This window comes from Ovis aries, chromosome 3, assembly GCF_016772045.2.
Source record: "Ovis aries strain OAR_USU_Benz2616 breed Rambouillet chromosome 3, ARS-UI_Ramb_v3.0, whole genome shotgun sequence".
In the NCBI taxonomy this organism is placed as follows: Eukaryota; Metazoa; Chordata; class Mammalia; order Artiodactyla; family Bovidae; genus Ovis; species Ovis aries.
Genome location: NC_056056.1, coordinates 7811511 through 7838850, shown reverse-complemented (window position 1 = coordinate 7838850; position 27340 = coordinate 7811511). Strand labels below are relative to the sequence as shown.

General features: G+C 42.2%; 1 protein-coding gene across 2 annotated transcripts; it reads left to right on the top strand.

The window, feature by feature from the left end:
• The first annotated feature begins 315 nt into the window (after nucleotides 1–315).
• On the top strand, nucleotides 316–26620 carry GLE1 (GLE1 RNA export mediator). 2 transcript variants are annotated; one of them, XM_004005598.6, is made up of 16 exons: nucleotides 316–492; nucleotides 3394–3615; nucleotides 9843–9953; nucleotides 12127–12275; nucleotides 12524–12584; nucleotides 12769–13023; nucleotides 15861–16092; nucleotides 16714–16826; nucleotides 17001–17070; nucleotides 20288–20430; nucleotides 20528–20718; nucleotides 21264–21393; nucleotides 22180–22284; nucleotides 23400–23482; nucleotides 24463–24526; nucleotides 26266–26620. In XM_004005598.6, the coding sequence occupies exons 1-16, from the start codon at nucleotides 394–396 to the stop codon at nucleotides 26332–26334; spliced, it is 2097 nt and encodes a 698-aa protein (XP_004005647.1). In that variant the 5' UTR covers nucleotides 316–393; the 3' UTR covers nucleotides 26335–26620. The 2 variants fall into 2 exon arrangements, with proteins under 2 accessions (XP_004005647.1, XP_060267759.1); XM_060411776.1 differs by lacking the exon at nucleotides 26266–26620 and adding an exon at nucleotides 24682–24880.
• The last annotated feature ends 720 nt before the right edge of the window (nucleotides 26621–27340 follow it).

The window sequence follows — 27340 nt, the reverse complement described above, 5'->3', positions numbered from 1 at the left end:
GGCAGTAGAAGGGCACAGTCAACCCCTGAACCTGCCAGACTGTCTTCCACAGGAGCTGCCTCATCTTAGAGTCTCACTGGTACTGTAGGATTCCAACCTGACAACCTCATCAAACCTATTCACTTTTCTGTAACCTATAAGGCCCACCCAGCGGAAGCCCCCAGGTCTAAAGCACTGGCGGGAAGCAGGAGCCACAGGCCAAGTTCTGTACGCAGGCGCATGGGTAGGCGGGCTTGATGCGAGAGGCGGGGCCACGTAGCCGTTGGGGGCGGGGTTGAGCTGTGCTCCTACCTATGCGCCCCGGAAGCGGAAGCTAGGGCCTGTTTCCGGGCGGCTGATTCGAGGACTTGTTTTGTCACAAGCGGCGCGTCTAAAGATCTAGCTGGGCAGGCCATGCCTTCTGAGGGTCGCTGCTGGGAAACTCTGCAGGCTCTGCGCAGTTCCGACAAAGGTCGCCTCTGCTACGACCGCGATTGGCTGCTGCGGGGTGAGGTGAGCAGTGGCCCCTAAGCGGGCGGCGGTCCCACCCGCCGCTCGTCAGGGGCCTCTGCCCTTCCTTAGCCTTTGTCAAGCGCTCCTCCGAGGAGCCCCTGCGTTCTTTGTCACAACACGCGTCCGCTTCTTGGTTCCTGTGTGTGCGTCGCCGTGTCCTAGAGTTTCTGCTCTGTCTCTCACCACTATTCTAGCTTCTCAGGAGCTCCCCTTCAGAAATGCTCTTCTCTGAAGGCTTCATTGCTCCCCGCTGCCGAAGTTAGGCGCCTCCGCTTTGGTTGTCAAAGCAGCCCTGGCCTCTCAGGGTCAGTTTATCACTGCGCGTCTCTTGTGTTGGGAAATGCGGATTGAGCGGTGAACGGTTGTTGTTGGTGGTGGTGGTGGTGGTTCAGTCGCTCACTCGTGCCTGACTCGGCGACGGCAGCACCCCAGGCTTCCCTGTCGTTCACTATCTCCCGGAGCTTGCTCAGACTCATGTGCATTGAGTCAGTGATGCCATCCAACCGTCTCTTCCTCTGTGGCGCGCGCCCTTCTCCTCTTACCTTGACCAAATTTTTAGGTGACATCCGGCACACCTGGAAACAATGGGGGCGTGGTCGCTGCATCTAATGTGCTAAACCCTGTAATAGACCGCGCAGGTGGGGAATGTCGCGATATTTAAGGCATAGCCTTTTCCCGAGTTGCTCGTAATCTAACTACAAATATGAAGTCTCTTCAGACGGAAATATATAGCACTTCTAAAGCATTTCTCTGTTTGTCTTCGACAGTTTTAAAGACTATATATACCTTACATTCTGTAGGATGAGTTCTATCATGAATCTGTTCGATGTCTACTCAGGTTATGCATTCTTGGCACAAATAACGCAGAAATGATGAGGTGTTCTCAGTAACTTAAATCCGTAGCACATAAATGATTCAGCCCATCCCAGCACTTGTGATGCTTACACTTATCAGTTGATCAGAATGATATCTGCCAGATATTTTCACTTAAAATTCATCATTTTCTCTTTGACGTAATTAGTATTTTGTCAAACCTCCACTCTTAGCATTTATTGGTGACTTCTCCCTTAATCAACCTTTTCTGTTATGGGCCCAAATGGTGTTAAGAGACAATTTTATATCTTTATTTTTGAATTGCCAGTATATATCTCTTAGGCTCATTTTACTCATTTTCTTGTTGGGATTTTGCCAGTAGTTTGTAAGTATTAGGGATAATAATATTACTTTATTTGAGTTATATATTGCATATTTTTTTCTAGTTTGTCAGTTAAAATTTTTTTCTGTTTTATGGTGTTTTTTGTGTGTGTGGTTTTAGTTTTACATTTGAAGCATTGCTTCTGGAATTTGTTTTGGTGTAAAGAATGAGGAGGAAGTTGTTGACTCAAATTCAGCATCCATTCATGACAAAAATCTATTCTTACCAAAGTGTGTGTAGAAGGAACATATCTTAACATAATAAAAGCTACTTATGACGGTACTCACATGCCAGCACAATACTCGATAGTTGTAAAAAGCTGAAAAACTTGCTACTAAAACCTGAAATGAGACAGTGATGCCCAGTCTCACTACTTCTGTCCAATATAGTATTGTAAGTCTTGGCCACAGCAGTTAGACAAGAAAAAATAAAAAGGTATCCAAATTGGAAGGGAAGAGGTAAAATTGTCATTATATACAGCTGCCATGATACTGTATGTAAAAAACCCTAAAGACTCCACCCAAGAACTGCTTGAACTGATAAATGAATTCAGCAGGGGAGCAGGATACAAGATGAACACTCAGAAATCTGTTGCATTTCTTTACACTAACAATGAAACATCAGAAACGTAAAGTAAACAAAAAAAACACCTTTTGAAATGGCATCCAAAAAGAAAGGTACTAGGGATGTAAGATACAATTTGATGACTGTAGCTAACACAGCTATACCATATATAAGAAAGTTAAGAGAGTACATGTTGAGAGTCCTTTTTTCTTTCTTTTGATTTTACCTGTATGAGAAGATGGGCTTTCCAGGTGGCACTAGTGGTAAAGAACCCGCCTGCCAGTGCAGGTGTAAGAGATGTGGGTTCGGTCTCTGGGTCGGGAAGATCTTCTAGAGGAGAACACAGCAGCCCACTCCAGTATTCTTGCATGGAGAATCCCATGGACAGAGGAGCCTACCAGGCTATAGTCCATAGGGTCACAAAGAGGTGCACACGGCTGAACCGACTTGGCACCCGTGCACTCATGTGATAAGATGGATGTTAGCTGAATCTATTTAATCATTTTATAATCTATGTAAATCAAACCATCATATTTACACCTTAACTTTTATAGTGACGTATGTCTGTTTTTCAATAAAACTGGAAAAAATTAAATCTTACAGAGAATTCACAGTCAGCACTTTTAAATGACTAATATTCACTGAGTGTGTATGCCATCAGTTCAGTTCAGTCACTCAGTCATGTCCGACTCTTTGCGACCCCACGAATCGCAGCACGCCAGGCCTCCCTGTCGATCACCAACTCCTGGAGTTCACTCAAACTCATGTTGTGTGTGTATGCCATAGTTTACTTCAAAATTCCTCATGTGTTCTTTTTCATTCCAACGTTTTAGATTGCTTTCAGGTCTACTTTAACGACCATCTTTGTGAACTGTTCCTTTTTCTACAGTTAGGATTGTTTAGTCTGATACTCTAAAAAGATAGTAGTCAAGATCATTATCACGAAACTACTGTACTTTCTTTTCATCTCTGATTGTTAATACAGCTACTTTGGGTCTTCGTATGTATGTATATATTAATGCTTATTAGGACTCCTTAAGTTTTCAGTAAAGCATATAGTGGATTATAAGGACCAAATTATTTTTTGGTTGCTTAGATCAGTTAACATGCAAGTTGGACTTAACCTTTTTCTTGTCTTCTAGGATGTTTTACAAGAATGTATGTCTCTTCCCAAGCTGTCTTCTTATTCCGGATGGGTAGTAGATCATGTCCTGCCCCACATACAAAAGAACGCACCTCCCTCTGAGACGTCAGCATCCTCTGTGTCTACTTCAGCCCTCAACCAGCCTTCATCTGTTCCCAGATCTCCTCTCAGAAACCCTGCCTTCTCACCAGTCTCCTCAGCAATATCAAATGGAACCAAGGTAAGGTTTTTACTCAGCTTAGGACAGAAGGCAATGGTGGCTGCAAAGTTGAAGTGTCTACTTATAATATCATTGTCATACTACAATGACTTTACTCTGAGAAAGTAATGATTGCTGCTTCTTCATGTAGCTATTTGTAGGAACAGTGTTTACCACATCTTTTTATGAAGACCAGAGAGAGAAATTCTTCTCAGTACCAAGAATAGTGGTTAATTTCTTGAGCAGTTAGATTGTTTTTTTTCATAAGCATTACATTTGTTTAACTCTTAAGGTCTCCCTTTTTGTTGTTGCCTGCTGGAAGACTGAGTAAATTTTATACTTGCTCTTAACCTTATCATTGGTTCCAAATGAGTCTGTACCTTTTTGGTTTGATTTTGTTCCTGCCTTTGTTTCTCTTACTTGTTGTTATTGCTGTCCAGTCGCTGAGTTGTGTCCGACTCGGCAGTCCCATGAACTGTAGCGTGCCAGGCTTCCCTGTCCTTCACTATCTCCTGGAGTTTGGTCAAACTCATGTCCATTGAGTTTGCCATCTAACCGTCTCATCCTCTGTCATCTCCATTGAGGGCAAGAGGAGGAGAGGGCAACAGAGGATAAGATAGTTCTCCCACTTAAAAACAAATTGTTATTGATGCTGTGCTGTGCTTTGCTCTTCTCTTTCTTCCTGTTTCCAGAGTTAGTTTGAATAAGTACAGATATGTAAGAACATATGTATTTTCTTTTTGGTAATTGTATTTTTTTTAAATTAATCTGTTTGACCACACTGTGGCATGTGGGATCTTAGTTTTCTGACCACGGATCAAACACTTGCCCCCTAGATTGGGAGCGCAGAGTCTTAACCACTGGGTGGTCAGAGAGGTTCCCATGTGTACTTCTTTTTCTTAATTTCTGTTTGGTTTTTTTTTCTTTCTTTTTAAACAAAGTTGCTAGAATAAACTATTGTGTATCCTGTTTGTTTTCATTGGTTTCTGTTTTTCCACTTGACAATATATCTTACAGATGATTCATTTCCTGTCTCTGTCTCTATATATCTGCCTCATTATGTTTAATATGTTTTCTGACTTAATTTGTGCTTGTTATTATATTTATGTTCTTTATACGCAGCATTGAATCCTTCTGGATCAAAGTAAGATATAGGAAGTAGTATTTGGCCTAAGGATATAAAGAAGAAAAGCCTTCTAAACTAAAATAATGCATTATAGCATTATTTTGCTTTTGCAAGGTTTTTGTGTCAGCAGAATAAGACTAGGCAACTCTTTAGAAAGGTAGAGATTATATTTTTCATGTTTGGGTTCCAAAAGACAAAAGTTCTTTTTGTTCATACTCACTGAAAAGTTTTGGTTACTGGAAACATTGCATCAAAAGGAAGAAGTTAAATCTTCCTATGATCTCATCATTTCAGTCAACAGTTACTCCTTTCCAGTCTCATAAGCCTGCATCCTTATACCTTTGCATAATTAAATTGTATGTGTACTTTCGTGTTCTAATTTTCCTTCCTGACTTTACTTTGTTTGCAAACTATTTGAATTATTTGTTTATGTTATTTCCACCTTTGTAAATATCTACTTACAGGATATCCTGTAATTTATTGAACTATTCCTTTTATTTAGCATGTATGTTTTTCCATTTCATTGCTTTTAAAGATACTCTTCTGAAAAACTCTCTGCAGAGAGATCTTTCTCTTTTTTATCTTGAAGTATATCTTCTAGCTGTCTTAAAATAAATGCCCTAATAACAAGCATCAAAGATAAAAGGGTGCAAACGTTTTTTTTTAAAATTACCAAAATATTCATGACGTAAAATTTACCATTTAACCATTTTTAACAAAGAATGCTCAAACTACCACACAGTTGCACTCATCTCACATGCTAGTAAAGTAATGCTCAAAATTCTCCAAGCCAGGCTTCAGCAGTACGTGAACCGTAAACTTCTGATGTTCAAGCTGGTTTTAGAAAAGGCAGAGGAACCAGAGATCAAATTGCCAACATCCGCTGGATCATGGAAAAAGCAAGAGAGTTCCAGAAAAACATCTATTTCTGCTTTATTGACTATGCCAAAGCCTTTGACTGTGTGGATCACAATAAACTGTGGAAAATTCTGAAAGAGATGGCAATACCAGACCACCTGATCTGCCTCTTGAGAAATCTGTATGCAGGTCAGGAAGCAACAGTTAGAACTGGACATGGAACAACAGACTGGTTCCAAATAGGAAAAGGAGTACATCAAGGCTGTATATTGTCACCCTGCTTATTTAACTTCTGTGCAGAGTACATCATGAGAAACGCTGGACTGGAAGAAACACAAGCTGGAATCAAGATTGCTGGGAGAAATATCAATAACCTCAGATATGCAGATGATACCATGCTTATGGCAGAAATTGAAGAGGAACTAAAAGCCTCTTGATGAAAGTGAAAGAGGAGAGTGAAAAAGTTGGCTTAAAGCTCAACATTCAGAAAACGAAGATCATGGCATCTGGTCCCATCACTTCATGGCAAATAGATGAGGAAACAGTGGAAACAGTGTCAGACTTTATTTTTCAGGGCTCCAAAATCACTGCAGATGGTGACTGCAGCCATGAAATTAAAAGACGCTTACTCCTTGGAAGAAAAGTTATGACCAACCTAGATAGCATATTCAAAAGCAGAGACATTACTTTGCCTACTAAGGTCCGTCTAGTCAAGGCTATGGTTTTTCCTGTGGTCATGTATGGCTGTGAGAGTTGGACTGTGAAGAAGGCTGAGTGCCGAAGAATTGATGCTTTTGAAGTGTGGTGTTGGAGAAGACTCTTGAGAGTCCCTTGGACTGCAAGGAGATCCAACCAGTCCATTCTGAAGGAAATCAACCCTGGGATTTCTTTGGAAGGAATGATGCTAAAGCTGAAACTCCAGTACTTTGGCCACCTCATGAGAAGAGTTGACTCATTGGAAAAGACTCTGATGCTGGAAGGGATTGGGGGCAGGAGGAGAAGGGGACGACAGAGGATGAGATGGCTGGATGGCATCACGGACTCGATGGACGTGAGTCTGAGTGAACTCCAGGAGTTGGTCATGGACAGGGAGGCCTGGTGTGCTACAATTCATGGGGTCGCAGAGAGTCGGACACGACTGAGCGACTGAACTGAACTGAGCTGAATGTCACAATTCAGTGGCATTAAGCACATTCATAGTGTTGTATAACCATCACCACTATCCATCTCCAGAACTTTTTCATCATCCCAAACTAAGAATACTCATTAATCAGTGACTCCTGATTTCCTCCCATCCCCAGTCTCTAAAAACCATCATGAATTTGACAATTCTACATACTTCATATAAGTGGAATCATATATGTCATTTTGTGACTGGTTTATTTCACTTAGCATACTGTCTTCAGGGGTTCATCCATGTTGTAGCATGTGTTAGAATTTCCTTCCTTTTAAGGCTAAATAATATTCCGCTGTATTCATCTGTTACTGAACATTTGGATTGCTTCCACCTTTTGGCTGTTGGTGACTAGTACCGCTATGAACATGCATGTACATCTATTAGTTTGAGTAGCTGTTTTCACTTCTTTGGAATTCCACCCAGAAGTGGAATTGATGGATCATGTGGTAATTCTATGTTTAAAGTTTTGAGGACCCATCGTATTGTTTTCCACAGCAGCTGTACCATTTTATTGCTACTAGCAGTGCACAAGGGTTTCAATTTCGCCATACCTTTGCTAATATTTGTTATTTACTGTTGGTTTTTTTCCCCCCATAGTATCCATCCTAGTGGGGAAGAAGTATATCTCCTTATGGTTTTGATTTGCATTTCCCTAATGATTAGCGATGTGGTGCGTATTTTCATGTTCTTATTAGCCATTTGTATAACTTCTTTGGGGAAATGTCTTTGTGAGAGTTACTTGCAATAAGTAACAATTTATTGTACAGTAAATAATAATCCTAAAAAGTAATACAGGACAGAGATGGTTATTCATATTATGAAAGACTGCATGATTCCATGCATAAGAAGTTTACTTTTTAGTTTATATTTTGTACCTCATCTTTAAAATACTAAGCTTTAAATCTAGCAATTGAACATCATAGGTGCAAAAATGAACTTCAATCTAAACCTCATAATTTATATAAAAATTAACGCAAAATGTAAAACTATGAGACTTTAGGAGGAAAAAACATAATCAGAACCTAGGGCCAGTTGAAGGGTTTTTAGATTTGACACTAAAAACTAAATCCATAAAAGGAAAAATTAATACATTGGACCTCATCAAATAAAACACCTTGGGACTTTCCTGATGGTCCAGTGACTAAAACTCCTCACAGTACAGAGGGGCTGGGTTTGATCCCTGGTCAGGGAACTAGATCCCACGTGCTGCAAGACTCTGCACAGCCAAATAAATAAGTAAATATTTAAAACAAAATTCTCAGTAGAAAAATAATAAACTCGTGACTGGAAGAAAATAGTTGCAAATCACATGTCTGACAAAGGTCTATATATCTAGAGTATATTTTTAAAACTCTCAAAGGTTAAACAGAAACTTAGAAAATGACCAAAGGATATGAACAGACATTCTCACCTGAGGCAATATATAGGTGACAAAATAAGTACACGAAAATATGTTCAGTCATTAGCCATTAAAGGAAATGCAAATTAAAACTAGGATGAAGGCTTCCAGTGCAGGGGATGCAGGTTTGATCCCTGGTTGGAGAATTAAGATCCTACATGGAGCAGCCAAAAGAAAAAAGATTTTGTGCCATGTGGTTCCATTTATTTAAGGTTGTTGAAATACTGTCATTATAGAGTTGGAGAACAGGTAAGAGGTGTAAAGGTGTGGCATCATGGATCCCTGTGGTGAACAGTTCTGCCCTTTATAATCATGGTTATACATAAGACAAAATGGCATAAAACTACACATACCCAAATGAATTCCTCTCAGAACTGGTGAAATCTGAACAAGTTATGTGACTTGTACCATCAGTTTACTGTTTTTGATATTTTGCTGTATTTATGAAAGATGTTACTATTTGAGGAAACTGGGTAAATATAGAGTGCATGAGCCTCCCTGTACACTTTTTGTAACTTTCTTTGGATTATAATTATTTCGAGATGAAAAAAAAGTTTCTGTGAGCCGCTTCTCAGAGGCAGCAGTTTCTAGTTCTGATCATGCCAGTATTGTGGCATACCTTCAGACAGGCATCTGAGGAAAGATGCCTCTTTCCCTACAGTTTCTTCCCTCCTTCCCTCAGTTTCTTCATCTGTAAGTCTGGTACTGGACTAAATTGTTGAGGGCCTCTCCAGGTGTAAAATTCCATAATTCTGAAGGTTTAAGTAAAGTTTTGGATGGCTTTAAATAACGAATTGTATCATTAGGAATTTCTGATATTTAAGTAACAGAAAACCTAGTTTAAACTAGCTTAAACGAAACAAGGGGGTCAGGGGAGAAATTTAATACCTCATATAACCAGGAAGTCTAGGAATGTGGAATCAGTGAGATCTGGAGGATCTATTTTCTGCTTGTCTCTCCTTGATGTTATTTCTGACTTGATCCAGTAACTCAAACACAGGGCTTTGCTTCTCTTCTTTCAGTTCTGTGTAACTTCTTGATTTCATCTTTCAGATAGACTGTGTGGCAGGATGTCAGCCCTAGACAGATACCTTCTTAGGTTAGCATCCCCAGAAGAGGAGAAAGCCATCCAAAAAAGCTCCATCGGAAAAGTTCAGAAGTTTGTAAAGCAGTCATCAATCAACTAAAAATAAATATATATAAAAAGAAAAGTTCAGAGGTAGACTCTGGCTTAAGTCATAAGCCTCATTCCTAAAGTAGACACTGGGTACAGAGGGATAGGGTATTCTGATTGCTCGGCTGATCTCATGCCTCCTGACCCTTGAGGCTAGGGGGCATGGATGAACTGGCAATGTGGGCTGGGGTATCTGTGTCCAACCCACCCCAGCAAAAATGGACACTTATTAGAAAAGGAAAAGGGGGGGGGGGAAATACACTGGGCATATCAAAATAAAGAAGCAAGCAAAAAAATAACAAAAAAAACCTGTCCAAAGCAAAAACACCCACTTAATTTGCTAAGGAGAACAATTAGAATAAGGTCAATATCACAAAAAGCACCTTGGTTCTAACCTAAATGTTTTGTTGTTATTGGTTGCTGATTGTAAGCAGGGATGTGACTTTTGTTTAGACAGAGTAATACCAACTTGACCATCTTGAAAGCTTAATTTTTCCATCTTCTGTCTATACAGGACAAACATGAGTCTCCACATACAGAACCTATGGTACTTCAGTCCCCCCGGGGGATGAAAGTGGAAGGCTGCATCCGAATGTATGAGCTGGTGCACAGAATGAAAGGGGCAGTAAGTAACCCATGAAGTAAGACAGGCTTGACATTAACCCTAGGGAGCCACATTCAAACGCAATTCCTCAGGGACTAAGAATGTCCACCATATGCTGATCATCGTGCCCCACCTACTAGTGGCTTCATTTCAGTTAGGGAGATAGTTATAATGTAACAGTCACGAGTAAACTCTCTGAAGTCAAAACTGGCTTCAGGTCCTAGCTCTTCTATTTTACCTGTGACCGTAGGAAGATTACTGAGACTTTCCTGGCTTCCATTTACTTTTCCAGAATTTGAAGATGATCTGCATTGTCAGATAAGGTTATACTGAGGAGATGGACCTTAACAGCTTCTTGAAAAAAGGATAACACTATTTTAATGTTTATTTAACTTTATTATTTTTCTAAATTTCTATAGGGTATAGCCGATTAACAATGTTGTGATACTTTCAGGTGACTACTTTTTTTATTAGAAAAACTGCTGCTTTTGTAAAAATTTTTACTGATAGGTGAGTTTATAAAGTGAAATTCTAGCACCTACCCTCATCCGTTTATTCATGGAATCACCAAATATTTATTGAGCACTTTTGTTCTCAATTCAGTTCAGTCACTCAGTCGTGTCTGACTCTTGCGACCCCAGGCCTCCCTGTCCATCACCAACTCCCGGAGTTTACTCAGACTCATGTCCATCAAGTCGGTGATGCCATCCAGCCGTCTCATCCTCTGTCGTCCCCTTCTCCTCCTGCCCCCAGTCGCTCCCAGCATCAGGGTCTTTTCCAGTGAGTCAGCTCTTCGCATGAAGTAGCCAGAGTATTGGAGTTTCAGCTTCAGCATCAGTCCTTCCAATGAACACCCAGGACTGATCTCCTTTAGAATGTAGGTCTAGATAAAACAATGAACAAAGGAGACACAATCCATAGAGTTTATTTGCTGGAGGGAGAGGCAGAAGTAAGCAAGAAAAATGAATGAAATATAGTTAGAAGGCTGTTCTAGTCTGAGTAAGAGAGAGCAACACTTACCGAAGCCGTCACTTTGACACTGGATGAAAAAGGATGATGATTGCTTAGATTCAAGGATGTAGCAGTGGAGATGGTGAGAAATGGTTAGAGAGAGACAGAGAGTTTGTGTGTGTTCAGGTTTTCTCAGCTCTGCTGTGTCAGTCATCACTTGTCCATGGACTTTCTGTCTTCCAGACCTAAGTAGAAAGTTTTTCACTGCCGATAATCTCCCTCATGCTACAAAATAAGTTTCAGAATAGCATATTTGATATCTATTAACAGTATGTTTTGATGTATTTCCATGCCTCTATATATATATATATATAGTATGTCATTCTCTTTAAAGACTACAGAGTATTCTCTAGTATGACCTATTATACTTATTTCCCTGTTGATCTAAATTGTTTCAAATTCATTGCCATTATCAACAGGGCTGTAATGAACATCCTTATGCATATATCATTGTACACATAGGCAACTATTTCCTCAGGACAAGTTCGTAAAATGGAACAAGTGTCAGAGGATATGTACACTTTAAATTTTGATAGTTAAAATGTCTAATTGCCTTACTCTTGTGAATAATAAATGAAATACCTGGTACCTTTAGGTATATAAGAAAGGGATGTTCCTAAGTGAAGAAGGAGGGAAAGAATCTAGGCAGAGATAATAACTTACGGAAAGGAGTGAGATAGGAATAGCATAGTTATAGAATTAGAATATGAATTTCTTTAGATGACCCTGTAGCCCTCATCAGAATACACAGGATGGAAATTCCCTGGCAGTCTGGTTGTCAGGACACCCTGCCTTCACTGCCGAGAACCCAGGTTTGATCCCTGGTGGGAGAGCTAAGATCCCACAAGCCACAGGGCAAGGCAAAAAAAAAAGAATGCACAGGATGGAAAGTTAAAGGTGCAGGGCTATTTGATAATATATTGGTAAAATCCCATCCATTCTTAGCTTATGCTGGAGTGACAGGAAGAGTATGGAGCAAATTGGAAAGCTTTCCACAACAGCTGAATTAAAAGATTGACCCAAAGGAGACAGGTGACTCAAGCAAAGATTTTGAGAAGTAGGAAGATGATTCCATGCCCTGGAGTATCTTTGATGGGGTTAAAGCCTGATGGGAGGGCATCTCACAGGGGTAGATGAGTAGGGTATAATGGAGCTCCAGAGAGCAGATACTGACCCTTTGCAGGAGGGCTTGAGGCAGTGGCAGGAGGAGCAGGAGAAGAAGGTGCGGGCCCTTTCTGAGATGGCATCTGAACAGCTGAAGCGGTTTGATGAACGAAAGGAACTGAAACATCATAAAGAATTCCAGGACTTACGGGAAGTAATGGAGAAGAGGTGAGTCTCCCTGAATTACAAGGGGAATGTCAGCATGGTCAACCAGAGCTCTTTCCCAACATAAAACCCAGAGGGAAGAATCTGAGTCCTTACATGCCAAAATAAAATAGCCAGAGAAGCTTATAACCTAGAAAAAGGTTCAACCTTGGAACGATGACCAATGCAAATCAAAGAGAGGAAGCTTTTAGGAGAGGCAGAACAATTTTAGGAAGCATCCCTGACTCTTCCTCCCTCCATTTTTCGTTCAGCTCCAGAGAAGCCCTGGGGCAGCAAGAGAAGCTGAAAGCTGAGCATCGTCACAGAGCAAAGGTCAGTGCCCAGGAGAGTCCGTGTGGGTGTTCACTGTCTGGCAGTCATAGAGGACCCAGCCCCTGTCACACCGCTCTGTGGCTGACTTGGGGCCCATCTGTGAGAACAGGCAGTCTGTGTGGGACTGGAAGAATGTAGAAGGAGAAGTCCCAGGAGCCCTTTAACTTGACAGTCCTTTCTGTAGATCCTCAACCTGAAGCTGCGGGAAGCAGAGCAGCAGCGCCTGAAGCAAGAGGAGCAGGAGCGGCTCCGGAAGGAAGAAGGCCAGGCCCGCCTTCGCGGCCTCTACGCCCTGCAGGAGGAGGTGCTGCACCTCAGCCAGCAGCTGGACGCCTCGGACCAGCACAGGGACCTGCTCCAGGTCGACCTGTCTGCCTTCCGGACCCGAGGCAACCAGCTGTGCAGTCTTGTCTCAGGGATCATCCGATCCAGTTCTGAGGTGAGGGGGCTTCAGGAATACTCTCTCTCCTGTCTTTGAAATGAAGAGCTTTAAAAGCAAAATGGTTTTGTGATTTTAAAATATTACCTGCTTGTTATCACTTGTCATCCTCTTACCTGGAGATAACCACAGTTAGCATTTATTTTTTGACAGAGTATGTGTGTGTGTGTGCATGCATGCGTGTGCATTTATTCCTCCTCTGACAGTGTGTGTGTGTGTGTGCATTTATTTCTTCTCTGACAGAGAGTGTGTGTGTGTGTGTATGTGTGAGTGAGTGAGTGAGTGAGATTCCCCACCCTAATTGGGCTTCTATAAATAGTTTCTTACCTTAGGTTAAAAAAATATTTGTTTTGCCTAATTGCAGTACACTTTAGTTCATTAATATATACTGGACACCTGCCATGTTTATGATAAAAATTAAAACCTTACAGAAATGTATATTGCTTTTTTCAGTTAACATGATATTTTGAAAGCATAATTACTATAATCATGACATATTTTGGTGTTTGTAAGGCAGTGTTAAAAACTGCAACTATTGACATGTAATAGGTATTCAGTAAATATAGGTAAACTATCCCTTCTCCAGTGGATCTTCCTGACCCAGGAATTGAACCAGGGTTTACTGCATTGCAGGTAGATTTTTACCAACTGAACTATCAGGGAAGCCCAAATATTTGAACAGATGAAATCACATAACTTCCAATATAACCATACCAAATTTATTGAAAACACTTATTGTTAAACTGTTAATATCCCAAAGTTGTACCAGTTCACACTTTTATGAATTGTATGTTCTTTGTCCTTAGTTCATATCTCTAAGAGAGTTTGTGTTTTAAAAAAATCAACTTGTATGAATTCTAAATGTTAAGAACTTTAAGCACTGGGAATTCCCTAGTGGTCCAGTGGTTGGGACTCAGTGCTTTCACTGCCAAGGGCCCAGGTTCAGTCCCTTGGTGGGGAACTAAGATCCCATAGGGTACATGGTGTGGCTGTAGAAAGAAAGAACTTTAAGCATTCATCACATTTAAGGCAGAAGTTTATTGTTATCTTTCAAATCTCTCTTTGGTTTTTGTTCATCCTCCTTTTTGAAAAATATCAAACCTACACAGAAGTGGAGAGAAGAGCATAATGTACATTGGGCACCCATTCCCCAGCTTCCTCAAGAATCCATACGTGGCAGTCTCATTTTGTCTATGGTGCCACCTGTATCCCTTCCCTCAGACGGTTTACAGCAAATCTCAGACCTACTGCTTCACCTGGAAAGTTCTTTAGTGTGTATCTCTGAAAGCTAAAACTCTATATTAACATAACCAAAATACTAATAGCATACCTAAAAGACTAATAATTTCTTCAATATGATCAAATATCTAGTGAGTGTTCAAATCTCTCCAGTTATCTCAATAATGTTTTTTATAACTGATTGGAAAATTAGCATCCATACTCAGTTCAACTTTTTGGTGTGCTGTGTCTGTTACTTAATTAAGTCTTTTAATCTCAAGACTCCCCCTCCCTTCTCTCTCTCTCCTTTTTTTTTTTTTTTTTTTGCCATTGTTGAAGAGTCTGATTGTTGTGAATAGAATTTTCTACATTCTGAAAATTTCAGTGCAGTTGCTAACCCTAACCCTTTGGTGTATTTTTATATGTTCTTTTATTCTCTATATTTCTGTGAATTTGTAACTTTCTCTAGGGCAGAGCTAAAAATTCTCTGTGATGATGGAAACATTCATATCTGTGCCATGTAGTAACTACACATAGCCATTGAGCACTTGAAATGTGACTGGTGTGACTGAAGAAATGTATTTTAATTTTTAGAAAGTTTTTAATTAATTTAAATGTAAAGAGCCATGTGTGGCTATGTGTGCTGCCTTCCTGGACAGCATAGTCTAGAGGCTTGATCGGATCACATTAGATTTTTTTCCCCCACAGCAGTACTTCATAGTTGGGGGTGTGTATTTATTAATGAATCACATTAGGAGGCATAGAGTACTGATGGTCTTTCCACCTGTGATGTTAAGGTCAACTGGTGGTCTCAGAAACTGTCAGTGTTATTTTCCAATTTAAAGATTTCAATGAGTCTTTAGCTAATGATTTAGTAGCCATTGCTGATCGTTACTCATATTTGTTATTTCATTAGAGGTGGTAAATTTTAAGTTTTTCGATCATTTTTCCATACTTTTTAGCTAGAATTGTACTACAAAGAAAATTTCCCCATAAACTATCTTAAGCACAGTCTATGTAGGGAAGGAAGGAGTCTTTCCTTTGGTCAGTCTTCAGAGTATAGCGTTGCTTTCCTAGCATTTTCCTGCAGTGACTTGAGGTTTTGTTTTGGTTTGGTTTTTTACTATCATTAAGAACATATGAACTTTATATACTTGATGTATAACATGTCGTCTGTTGTAGTTTGCTGTTCAGCTGTGTAATGGGAACACCACATTGGCTTCTCTGTCCCTCGCACGTGGCCCCAGTAGTAGTTGCTGCAGCAGAAAGCAAGCAAGCTGTTTTCTACCTCACTTGAACATTTTCTTCTCCAGATCTAAAATTGGGTGTTTCTTCACAAAGCCATGTCACTTATTAGTGGGAAAAGGTATTAGAAAACACAGGCTGGTTCCCAGTGTTGGTGAGAGCATTGAAAGATCTACCCTTTGGCACTGTGGATGTGATGGTAAATCCGTATTACCTTTAAGAGAACAGGAAAGCAGTAGGTATCAACATGTTGACCGTGGGTACTCCCTTGGCACAATTCCAGTTTAGAAATACATGGACTTGTATGATGTATGATTCAGCACCTCAGGTGCTCAGGAAATAACCACTGAGCTCTGCTTCTGTCACTGTGACAGAATGGCTTTCCCACCGTAGAGGACCAAGCTGTGGCTGAGGGAGCGCTGCAGGAAATGCGCGACCTCCTCTCGAACTTGCATCAGGAGATTGGCAGGGCCTGTGAGGAGAAGAGGAGGCGGGATGAAGAGGAGGCCCGGATAAAGCAGCAAGAGTCACAGATGCAGCAGAGGCCAGAGGCCCACAAAGAGTCCCCCGTTCCCAACCAGGGCCCAGGGGCGAAGCCAAACGAAGGTGGGTCTTGGTATGGAAACGGTCCTTTAATGTGATGTGTAATTCAGAATGTGAAAAGAAGCAAGAACGTGTTTTGAATACTGTATTAAGCTACAGGATAATTTATCAGAACTTTTACATAATGTAAGATTCGGTTCTTTTAATGATTTCCATTCAGTTTTGATTGATGTGGAGCCTGGTTTCAGATTCCAACACTTGCCATGAGGACTTGAAATTCTCCATAATCCTAGTAGATATACTATTCCACATATTGCTGCTAAGTGTGTACAGAATATATGTTTAAACATGAGGGAATTGATAAAGCATAATGGTTGAGAATGCTGCTTTTGGAGTCAGATCTGTGGGAATCTAGCTTTTCTACTTCCTGGCATTGTATCTTTGCCGAATTACCTAACCTTTCCATGCCTGTTTCCTTATCTGTAAAATGAAGATGATAGAATGTACCTTATAGGATTATTATGACTGAAAGCAGTTAATACATACATAAAGTAATTAGAACAGTACCTGACTCATATTAAATATTCAATAAATTTTACTTAAGTTGGTTAGAACAGTACCTGGCTCATACTAAGTGTTCAGTAAATTCTCCTTTTATGGAAGTCTCTTTCTTTGATTCTTCAGACCTCCAGGTGAAGGTGCAAGACAGTACGATGCAGTGGTACCAGCAGCTGCAGGAGGCCTCCAGTCGGTGTGTGCTCGCCTTTGAGGGCCTGAGCAGCAGCAGAGACAGTCAGGTAGGAGGGACAGGAGTTGGGCATTCTCTGGGCCTGATGGTGCCCCCCCCCCCCCCCAACAGCCTCATGGCCCCGAGAAATGTAGCTTGCCTGTCACATCACATCCCTAATCCTAATGGCATCTACTCAGCTCTTCGAAACACTGTTGGCCTTCTCACTGCTTTCTTCTGGCAGGCCAAAAAGATCAAGATGGATCTCCAGAAGGCTGCCACCATTCCAGTGAGCCAGATCTCTACCATTGCAGGTTGGTCAGAGAGTTAAGAACATGGCCTTTCACCTCATTGTACCAGTGTTTATTGAGATTCCAAATCCACTTGTCTGTAAGGTTCCTATAAATAGATTATGTCTGAGCAAATGTTGACTGTTGGATCAGGTGTATAAGCTATGTGCCTTGGCTAGTTTACTCTCTGCGTGTAGAAGGTAATCATTATGTGTTTGTTGACTCTTTTCTTTTTAAATAAGTTATGTATTAGTAGCAAATTATTTAGGAAGACTCTTAGCTACGATTGGAAGTTACTGGGGAAGGCACCCCTTAGGGAGCCTAGGATGTGACCCGCATTCTTCGCTTATGTCCTACAACGTTAGCTTTTCCAGACTCAAAACCTGCTTGTTAATACATGAGAACCCTGAGAATGCCTACTCAGTCTCTCGAGAGACTGAAATTTAGAGAGGAAGAACCACACGAGGGAAAGACCCCTCTTCTTCTTTAGAAACAGAGGTTCATTTTCACAGAGCTCAGATGTAGAAGCCTCCACATGGCTGGGGAGCTTGTGCAGCTGGGAAGCTGCTCTGACTTAACCTCCATCCAGGTTCCCTTGATTAACTTGTTACCTAGAAAGCGTGGAAAGTTGCACTTCTTGCCTTTGAGAGGCTCTGTGACTGAACTTACATATCACTTTGCTGCCTGAAATTCCTTCTGGAACAAAGCAAGGTCTAAATAAGTAAATATGTATCACTTTCTAGAATTGAAAGTGCCATTTCCTTTATAGCCATGGCATTGAGGGGCAAGGTTGACCAGACAGTCGTCCCACACTTTCTCTGGTCTGCTCAGGTTCGTCCTCGGTCTTTACCCCTCAGTTGACCACAGGCACCCCTGATGCCTCCTTCGTCTGGAAAACTGAGACATCAGGTGTAAGATCCTCAGGATTCCCCTCAACCCCCCAACCCACCCGCTGCAGTAATACACAGCTGTATTTACCTGCTTTGAAACCATCCTGTTTCAAAGAATGCAGTACCCTTCCAGCCCACACTTCCCCTTCCACCTCGGCCCTAAATGAGCCTCAGGAGCCTCGTTATCATCCCCTTCTATCTCCGTCAAGAGAGAGCTCTTCTGTTTTCTACAAAATGACTTTCTTTACACGCTCCTTTCCCTTTAAACATGCTTGTCACTCACATTCTAAAACCTGTTTCTTTTGATTTTGTGTTTTCTCAGTCTTTTCTAATCTTCATGTTACCCTTTGGCTCTGTTGACTGTTCCCTTCTCTATCACTTCTAGTCCTGTGGCTTCTGAGGTAACATTAATTTCCGGCTTCTCCTCCTCCCTCTCTTTCTCTTTTGTGGGCTCCTCAGTCTCCTGCCCCCACCTGGGTGGTAGGTGTGTCCTGGGGATGTGCTTTCACCCTGCAGTTCTCATTCTAAGACCCCCTGGCTTCAAACTTCACCTCTGCACACATGACACCCAGCTCAGTCTCCGGGTCATTCCTTTCCTCTGAGCTTCAGGTTACCTTGCTCCAGCTACCTGCAGGGCAGCTCTGCCTAGGTATCTCTCAGCTTCCTCAGGTTTAGTGTTCCCAGCTGGCCTCTCATCGTCCTCCTCTCGCCCACCTTTTTTCCGGTTTGCTCTAAGTAACCAGTAGAAGCACCTTATCTACTCAGTCACCTTAACTGAACCCGGGAGTCCTCCCCATGACTGCTTCCTCTGGGTCATTGTCTGTATCTAATTAGGCTCTGGTTTTGCGGTTCTTGATTTTCCTGCCTATTTCACAACTGTGTCCCTTTGCTTCCATCAGTATCATAAGCTCTGTGAGAGCTTACAGCCCTGTCAGACACAGACATTCTGCAGAGTTAGTGCTCAGTAAGTGTGGAGTGACTGAGAAAGAGGTGACCTAATTCCTGCCTCTTCAGAGGTGCATGTCCACGAGTAGTTAAATGTGGAGCAGAATTTAAAGACAGATATGGTGCCATTGTGGCATACGGAATGTGGGAGGCCATGTCAGGCACCGGGCTGGGATCTGATTTTCCTAATTGGAGGGGCACAGGGAGAGGGGCTGGATGGGGACTTGGCCAGTGGGGCCCTCTGAAACCATCAGTAAAGAAATAGTAGGGTTATAGGTTAGCAGGAATGTGAGCTGAGTAAATTTGATGGAAACATATATATTTTAATATCTCAGGTTAGAGTCTCTGCTTCTGTTTTCAGGGGATTGTTGGCCTTGAAATTTCTATGACATCTCATTATTTAACTCTTGATTTCTTCCTTTTTCTCTTAATTCCTAAGAAATGTGCCACCCCTCTTCCCTGTTTTTTCAATGAAACTGAATCAGTGGTCTGGGGAGGATATTTCTGAGATTTTTAAACATTTCTTTAAATGATTATGAACTTGGTACAGGGTATTAGGAACTTGGCAGGTAAATTGGAGATGCTGTATTCATTCAAACATCAATTTTAAATAATAGAAACTAATTCATATCTGCTTAAACCAAAAAAAGGGAAAGGAAGGAGGAATAGGTAGAGTGAGGGGTTTGTCCTAAAGATAAATCAGTTTTCTACGGCAGGAGTGGGGCTGGATCTGAGGAGCCAGAAATGTCAGGACCCTTTTCTCTCTTCTCTTGGGCTTCCCTCTGCCCACTTCATTCTCCTTTTGTAGACGGCTGTTCTTTGGTCCGCATGACAGCACCACTGCTTACATATGTGTGTGTCACAGGACTGGCCACTTCAGGGAACTGACTCAGTCAACTGGCTGATCAGCTCAGCTCAACTCATCCTGATCTAACTAGCCAGTGTAGAAGGTGGGGCACACAGGATCTATAATATGAATGTAATAATAGCTTCTATGGAGGAAGGTAGGTCCAAGAGAAGGAGGGAAAGCCCCTGTGAATTGGAGATTCTTTAGAAGGTTTTCCCGGAGTTACAAGTGACTCCTTTAGGGACATCAGCCATACCCGTAGCATCTGGAACAATTCAGCACCTATTTTTATACTATTGATCTCTCTGATGTGTCGGTTTCAGAATTAGTTCATTCTACCAATGATAAATTCCTTCAAAATAATACCACACCCTATGTACTTTCACATCCTCCACAACCTGTATTTGATTGTCATATATTTTTCTGCATCTGTATTTTGGCTTTAGGCTCTGAACTTCTGTAGGGCTGGGTTTATACAGAGGCTTTGTTATTGCAGTGATGAAAAGAATAGATTGACTGCAGTCATATCGTATCACTGACTCTATCTCTGTCGTCCCAGGCTCGAAGCTGAAGGAGATCTTTGACAAGATCCACAGCCTACTTTCTGGAAAAGCTGTCCAGTCTGGTGGGCGCTCCGTGTCTGTCACACTTAACCCACAGGCCCTGGACTTTGTCCAGTACAAACTGGCAGAGAAATTTGTGGTGAGAAACCTTGTTGCCAAAGGTATGGGAAGAAGAGGCTGGTGCCTAGCCTTTAAGGCTTTCTTGAAATTAAATTCTCCCCTCTCTGTGCTCCCAGAAACAAGGGGAGGAGGAAGTGGCCTCCCATCACGAAGCAGCATTCCCCATCGCGGTCGTGGCATCTGGGATCTGGGAGCTCCACCCCAGAGTAGGGGCCCTCATCTTGGCTCACCTGCACAAGAAGTGTCCTTACTCTGTTCCTTTCTATCCAGCATTCAAAGAGGGAATGGCTTTGGAAGACTATCAGAGGTGAAGTGTTGTTCTCCTTACTGTCCCCAGGAAGAGAGAGAGAACTGAGATTCATTTCCCCTCCTCAGAGCATCTCTTATGTACCTTGAACATTCTGTCAGAGAATACAGTGTCTTTCATGCAAACTGGGTGGCTTTTAGAATTTGTGGATTTACGTATCAATAATCAATACAGTACAGCGGAAAGAATTCTGGATTTAGAATCCAGGGATCTTAGAATTTTACCCTTGTTGTGACTATTAATAGATTTTCAAAACTGGGGAGTTTGTTCATCTCTTTAAAGATTGTTTTTCATTGTTTGTAAATGGGGGTTGTAATATTCATTACCTTCTGGGAACTTAACCTCTCAAGGTTTTTATGTTGCAGATTTGATAATGGATGTGAGTGTTTTGTAAGCAGAATTACATCTACCAATGTAGTCATGTGTAATAATGTATTAGTAATAATGCTAAATGTAATGGTATGTTGTTACTTCTGCCATAAATAGTAATGGATTGGTCACCCTCACTTTGACTCTATCACATTGAATTTTTTCTTACCACATAGGATGCTTGGCTACCAAGTGAAGGATTCCAAAGTAGAGCAGCAGGACAACTTTCTAAAGCGCATGTCTGGGATGATCCGTCTCTATGCTGCCATCATCCAGCTCCGGTGGCCATATGGAAACCGACAAGAGGTAGCAGAGAGGGGTTACTATGGATAATGATCGGTCGGACCAGCGTCCATGTTAGTATATCTTACTTGAAGGAAATACCGACCTTTGAGAGGAACAGTCCTATCATGTGATAAGTTAAAGAATAGCGCTGCTTCGTAGGTATTCTTTAGAGAAGTGGGTATTGATTATTAGGAAACTTTTGGATCATCAGAATCATTTGTTCAGAGACTAATTGATGCCTTAGAGACCAATTACATACCAAGGTTACATAGCTTACTTCACAGAGGGACAGACGGAGGCTTAGCAAGTTGTAATGGTACACACTTGTCAATGTCAGAGCCACAGCAGAGGGCCAGGGCTTTGACCTGCCTGCCTAGTTCATTTTGCAAGGAATGGAGATTAGAGAGATGGAGAAGTTAGTGGACTTGGAAACCCAAAGAGAAAGGAATATAAGCTGACTGAATCTAGGACTTGTTACTGTGCACCTGCTATGTCCCAGGTGCTGTGCTAAAGGTACCAGGAATAATTAATAAAATGGCAATGTTTATAAGAGTAACTAGGATTCCTGAAACTGAGTCTGACAGCTGTGTGTTGAAGGAATCCAATGGAGAATATGTGGGTCCCAATGTGTTGCAATATTTAAAAACAGAATTTGTTTGGCCTCTGTTGTTTCTGCCCTGTGGTATGTGCTTAGGTTAGGTGATCAGGGGGTTCATGTCCCCTTGGTAATGGCTGGGTGATAACGTTGGCAATTTAGAACTCTTAATAAAATGAAATTAAATCCTGACCAAGCCTCTCTGCTCCCAGACTCACCCTCATGGCTTAAATCATGGTTGGCGCTGGTTGGCACAAATCTTAAACATGGAGCCCCTGTCAGATGTGACAGCTACCCTCCTCTTTGACTTCTTAGAGGTACGTAGTACAATTATCACACAAGAGAGCGCCAGTGGGCCGCTGTATGACATGACAAATAGACAAATAGAGACTAATGGTGAACACTAGAAGCCAGTGTTACAAATTTTTTCCCAAGCCCCAAGAGAAAGCTAGCTTTGGGTTTTTCTTCCCAGTATACTTTCCTTTCTCTCTGTGGATGTTTTGTCATTATAAAGAACAGGAAACTGTACATCCCAGTACAGATGGAAAGGAATTTGCTTTGGGGATATGGAAGGGACTCACTTGGAGAATGGGGGGTAGGATGCACAGTTGAACCCTACCAGGGCCTGGAACCAGGAACTGGAATGTTGCCGGGGACCAAGGCAGCCCCTTTCTGGGACCGCATGGTCTTCTCATGTTCGCTCCTCCTGCAGGTTGCCCCCCGCTTGCTCTGCAGGCCACCTTTCTCTGCTGCTCGGCACACAGTGGAGAAGATGCTCCTGGGCTGTATCCCTCAGCCTCAGTGTGCTCACCCAGTGGAGTGGGACTAGTGTCCCATCAGTGGGATTGCTAATAGACAGGAGAGGAAATAAGATTAACCAGCTTGGGTCAGGTACCTGTCTCATTTAGAAGGCTATATACAGTCCTGTCTGCCTATAAGGGGCCCCCATTCTAGGCTAAGAATAAGGGTTTCTTTGAAAAGGGGGCAGTTCTTAAAGAATAAATGCTTGGAGCACATGCCGTAACAAATCTGAGACCACTTGGCCCATAATGTCAACAGTTTCTACTCACCTGACAGCTCCTGCAGTCACAGTAAATGAACATTGATCTTGAGTCATTGAAAACACATGGTACTCCTTCTACCTTGATTACCAAGGTTGCGAAGTAATGCTAATTCCTTTAAAATCAACTAAGTTAAGTTTGAGTCATGACCTCTGAAACACCTGGCTACCTGGCAGTCTGGTTAAATGGAGGTATTACCATACGTGAGAATGCTTCAGAAAAAAGTTGGATTTTAATTCCCTTGCTTAGCTGGCTGAATGGCATTGTGGCTGAAATTCTTGATAGGAATGAGAGGCAAAGGGCTGATTATCCTTTATGACTGAGTGTGCATTTTCATTCCCTGCTCTGATGGTGCACACCTTCCCCTCTAGGTGTGTGGGAATGCCCTCATGAAGCAGTACCAGGTCCAGTTCTGGAAGATGATACTTCTCATCAAAGAGGACTACTTCCCCAGGTATTAGACTTGTTGAGTAGACACCAGAGAATTTGGTAGGTAAAAACCCATGAAATCAGATGCCTGTGGCTGCTGTCACATGCTGTTTCTTTTTTAAAAAATTTATTTTATTTTATTTATTTGTTTTGGCTGCGCCGAGTCTTTGTTGCTGTGCTCAGGCCTTCTCTATTTGTTCTGAGCAGGGTCTCTCCTTTATTGTGGTGTGCGGGTTTCTTGCGGAGATGGCTTCTCTTGTTGTGGAGCATGGGCTCCAAGGGCATGAGCTTAGCTGCTCCGCAGCATGTGGAATCTTTCCAGATCAGGGATCAAACCCCTGTCCCCTGCATTGGCAGGCAGACTCTTATCCATTGTACCACCAGGGAAGTTCATATACTGTTTCTGACTCAGTCAGAAGCACTTGTGTTGAGTGAGACATCTTCAGCTCCCATCCTTCTCCTCTCCGTTATTTGAATAAACACTTTTGAACTCTACTAAGTCTCTCTTAAATATTATTGACTAAATTTAAAAAAATCAGGAACATCTTGGATTCAGATCCCATTTGAAACTCTCTTGTTTTCCAAACTCTCCCAGATAATCTGGGATGGTGACAACATGCAGTCATGAAGGAAGCCAAGGAGTCAAACCCTCTCTGTAAATCAGTTGGTGAAACTGATTGATCAGCCAGTTTGCTTGACTCTTTTGGGGGATTCAACTTCAAGGCCCTTTCTCATGCCTCTCAACTCGCTGAAGGGAGAAAGGCATTGGCAACACCCATCTCACCTGATGATAGAGACCTTGAGACGCAACAGTGTTCTCTTCTCCTTTACCCCTTTGTCTGAAATAAAGTGCTGAGACCATTTAGCAGAGTGACAGCATTCTAAGTCTAGAAGACATCTCTGGGAATCATTCGTTCTGCCACTTCCTCCAGATGAGCAGGTCCCTAACCCTTCTCCAAAAGATGTGTGTGAACCATAGGTACTGTCTTCTTTCTCTCCCTGTAGGATTGAAGCCATCACAAGCTCAGGGCAGATGGGTTCCTTCATACGCCTCAAGCAGTTCTTGGAGGTAAGGTGCCCTTAGACCAGCATATCCCAAACTGTTGCTGGCCTCCAGTGTCTGTGTCTGACAAGTCTTGGACCTCCCTTCCAGACTGATTGCAGTCTCTTACCCTTGATTTTTCTGAACTCTGCGTTTTTTTGGCTATGCTATGTGTTTTGTAGGATCTTCATTCCCCTACCAGGGATTGAACCCAGACCCTCAGCAATGACAGCACAGAGTCCTAACCTCTAGGCCACCAGGAAACCACCCCCCCCCTTACTTTTTGTCATTCCCTCTTCACCTTAAGGGCTGCCATTTCATTATTTTTCTGTGTGTCATTGTCCTTACTGCCTGTGCAGAATAAAATATATGTAAAATATACTTAATGAATCTTAGCTCACTGATAACTTTTTTTTGCGTTTTGGCCAAGGTTCTTTTCTCAGTCTCAGGTCTAGGGAACTGGTCACTTTTCTTCATGAGAACAGACTGTTCTTTGAGTTAGACTCCTTTCCTTTTTCCATGTGCCAAAAAAGTTTAAGAGGTGAATTCTGACAAATCATTGAGAACCCTGTGGTACATCTACCAAGACAGCCTGATGACGTCCAGTCTTCAGTAGCTCGGTTGGAGAAACAGCAGTAGTGAACAGCGAGGCCAGTGTGTGGAGACGAGGGTGGGACAGATGCAAGGGCAGCCTGACCTTTACCCTCCACTGCAGCTGATGCAGGAGAGGTCTTACCACAGCCTTTACCTTTTAAACTAAGTTTTATTGGAGTGTAGTTAATTTACATACAATGTTGTGTTGGTTTCTGTTGCATAGCAGAGTGAATCAGGTATCAGTTCAGTTCAGTCGCTCAGTCGTGTCCGACTCTGCGACCCCATGAATTGCAGCACGCCACGCCTCCCTGTCCATCACCAGCTCCCGGAGTTCACTCAGACTCACATCCATCGAGTCAGTGATGCCATCCAGCCATGTCATCCTTGGTTGTCCCCTTCTTCTCCTGCCCCCAATCCCTCCCAGCATCAAAGTCTTTTTCCAAGGAGTCAACTCTTCGCATGAGGTGGCCAGAGTATTGGAGTTTCAGCTTTAGCATCATTCCTTCCAAAGAAATCCCAGGGTTGATCTCCTTCAGAATGGACTGGTTGGATCTCCTTGCAGTCCAAGGGACTCTCAAGAGTCTTCTCCAACACCACACTTCAAAGGCATCAATTCTTCGGCACTCAGCCTTCTTCACAGTCCAACTCTCACATCCATACATGACCACTGGAAAAACCATAGCCTTGACTAGACGGACCTTAGTCGGCACATATACATGTATCCACTCTTTTTTAGATTCTTTTCCCATATAGGTCATTACACAGTATTGAGTAGAGTTCCATGTGCTATACAGAAGGTTCTTATTACCTATTTCATATATAGTAGTGTGTATAAGTCAGTCCCAATCTCCCAGTTTATCCCTCTCCCTTTTCCCCCTTGGTAACCACAGTTTGTTTTCTTCATCTGTGACTCTAATTTCCGTTTTATAATCAGTTCATTTGCACCATTTTATTAGATTCCACATGTAAGTAATGTATGATATTTGTCTTTGTCGGACTTCCGTCAGTGTCCGTCGGACACTCTCTAGATCCGTTCATGTTGCTGTAAATGGCATGATTTTGTTCTTTTTTATGGCTGATCTTCCACTATGTATTACGCACCACATTCTGTCCGGTGTTGGAAGCAGTGTCGTCAGAGAGTTGTCTGGTCTTCTTTATCTTTGCCCGTCCAGAAATGTCTGCAGCGCAGGGAGATTCCTGTCCCCAAGGGCTTCCTGACTTCCTCCTTCTGGCGTTCCTGATGTCGCTCCAGCACCCACCGTCACCATTGTGCCGCAGAGGGGCAATAATAAAGCAGCTGAAGACAGCTGTACCTGCAAGAAGTCATGTCAGTATGTGTTTTGTGTATTTGTACCTTGTGACGACGAGAGGAGATTTCCATAGGCCACAAATCTAGTAGGTGCCTTAATAGATCTGGGGACTCCTTAAAGAGGTCTGCACGACAGAGTAAACAAAATTGGCCTTTCTCATTTTTATGGAAAATAAGAAAAAAAAATTATGAGAATAAAAGGTTAATACTTGATCTTACCCTTTATTTCCTTTGTCTCTTAAGTCTTTCAGAAATTAGGTTAATACCTTGACTGTTTCACTCTGAGCTGAAGTGACCCACTGCTTTCACTCCCCTACACCCAACCCCTTCCTACATGCTGCCCCTTTTCAGAGTTTCTGGAATGAGCAAAGACTTGAGGTCCCTTGTAAAGCAGCACTTAATATTTGAGGCCCAAATCTTCACATGCAGGCCTGGGTTATGGTGGTTTTGCCTTAGTCAGCTTGTGAAGTATTTATAAATTCAGAAGAAATGCCTGATATAGACACGGACTAAGTCCCAGATTGCATCAGAGAGGGCTTAATGTCTGGGATTAGGACTGTTAACACATATTATACTGAACCATGAAGAACTATTTATCCTCTCACTTTGGAATTTGGTTCCTGGATGACTGGGGATGCACGAACCAAACTTTGTTTCTCAGTTTGAATTAAGATGGGCTGAGATGGGGCTTGCAGCATTGTACTTGAGCTGAGCATCTGTAAGCAATGAATCAGGGCCTTATAATTCTTTACATGTTCTGAGCAATGGATGACGACACATTTGCCTGACTAAAGCCACTACAAAAATCCGGAGTCTGGCTGTTCAGACAAGAGTGGAGATTTGCTCTATGAAAAGACTCCTTCACTGTGCAGAGGCGGCGGCCATGAATCTGTTCCTCTGTTCTAAATGTTGTATGTGGGGGTGTGTTTGTGAGGGGT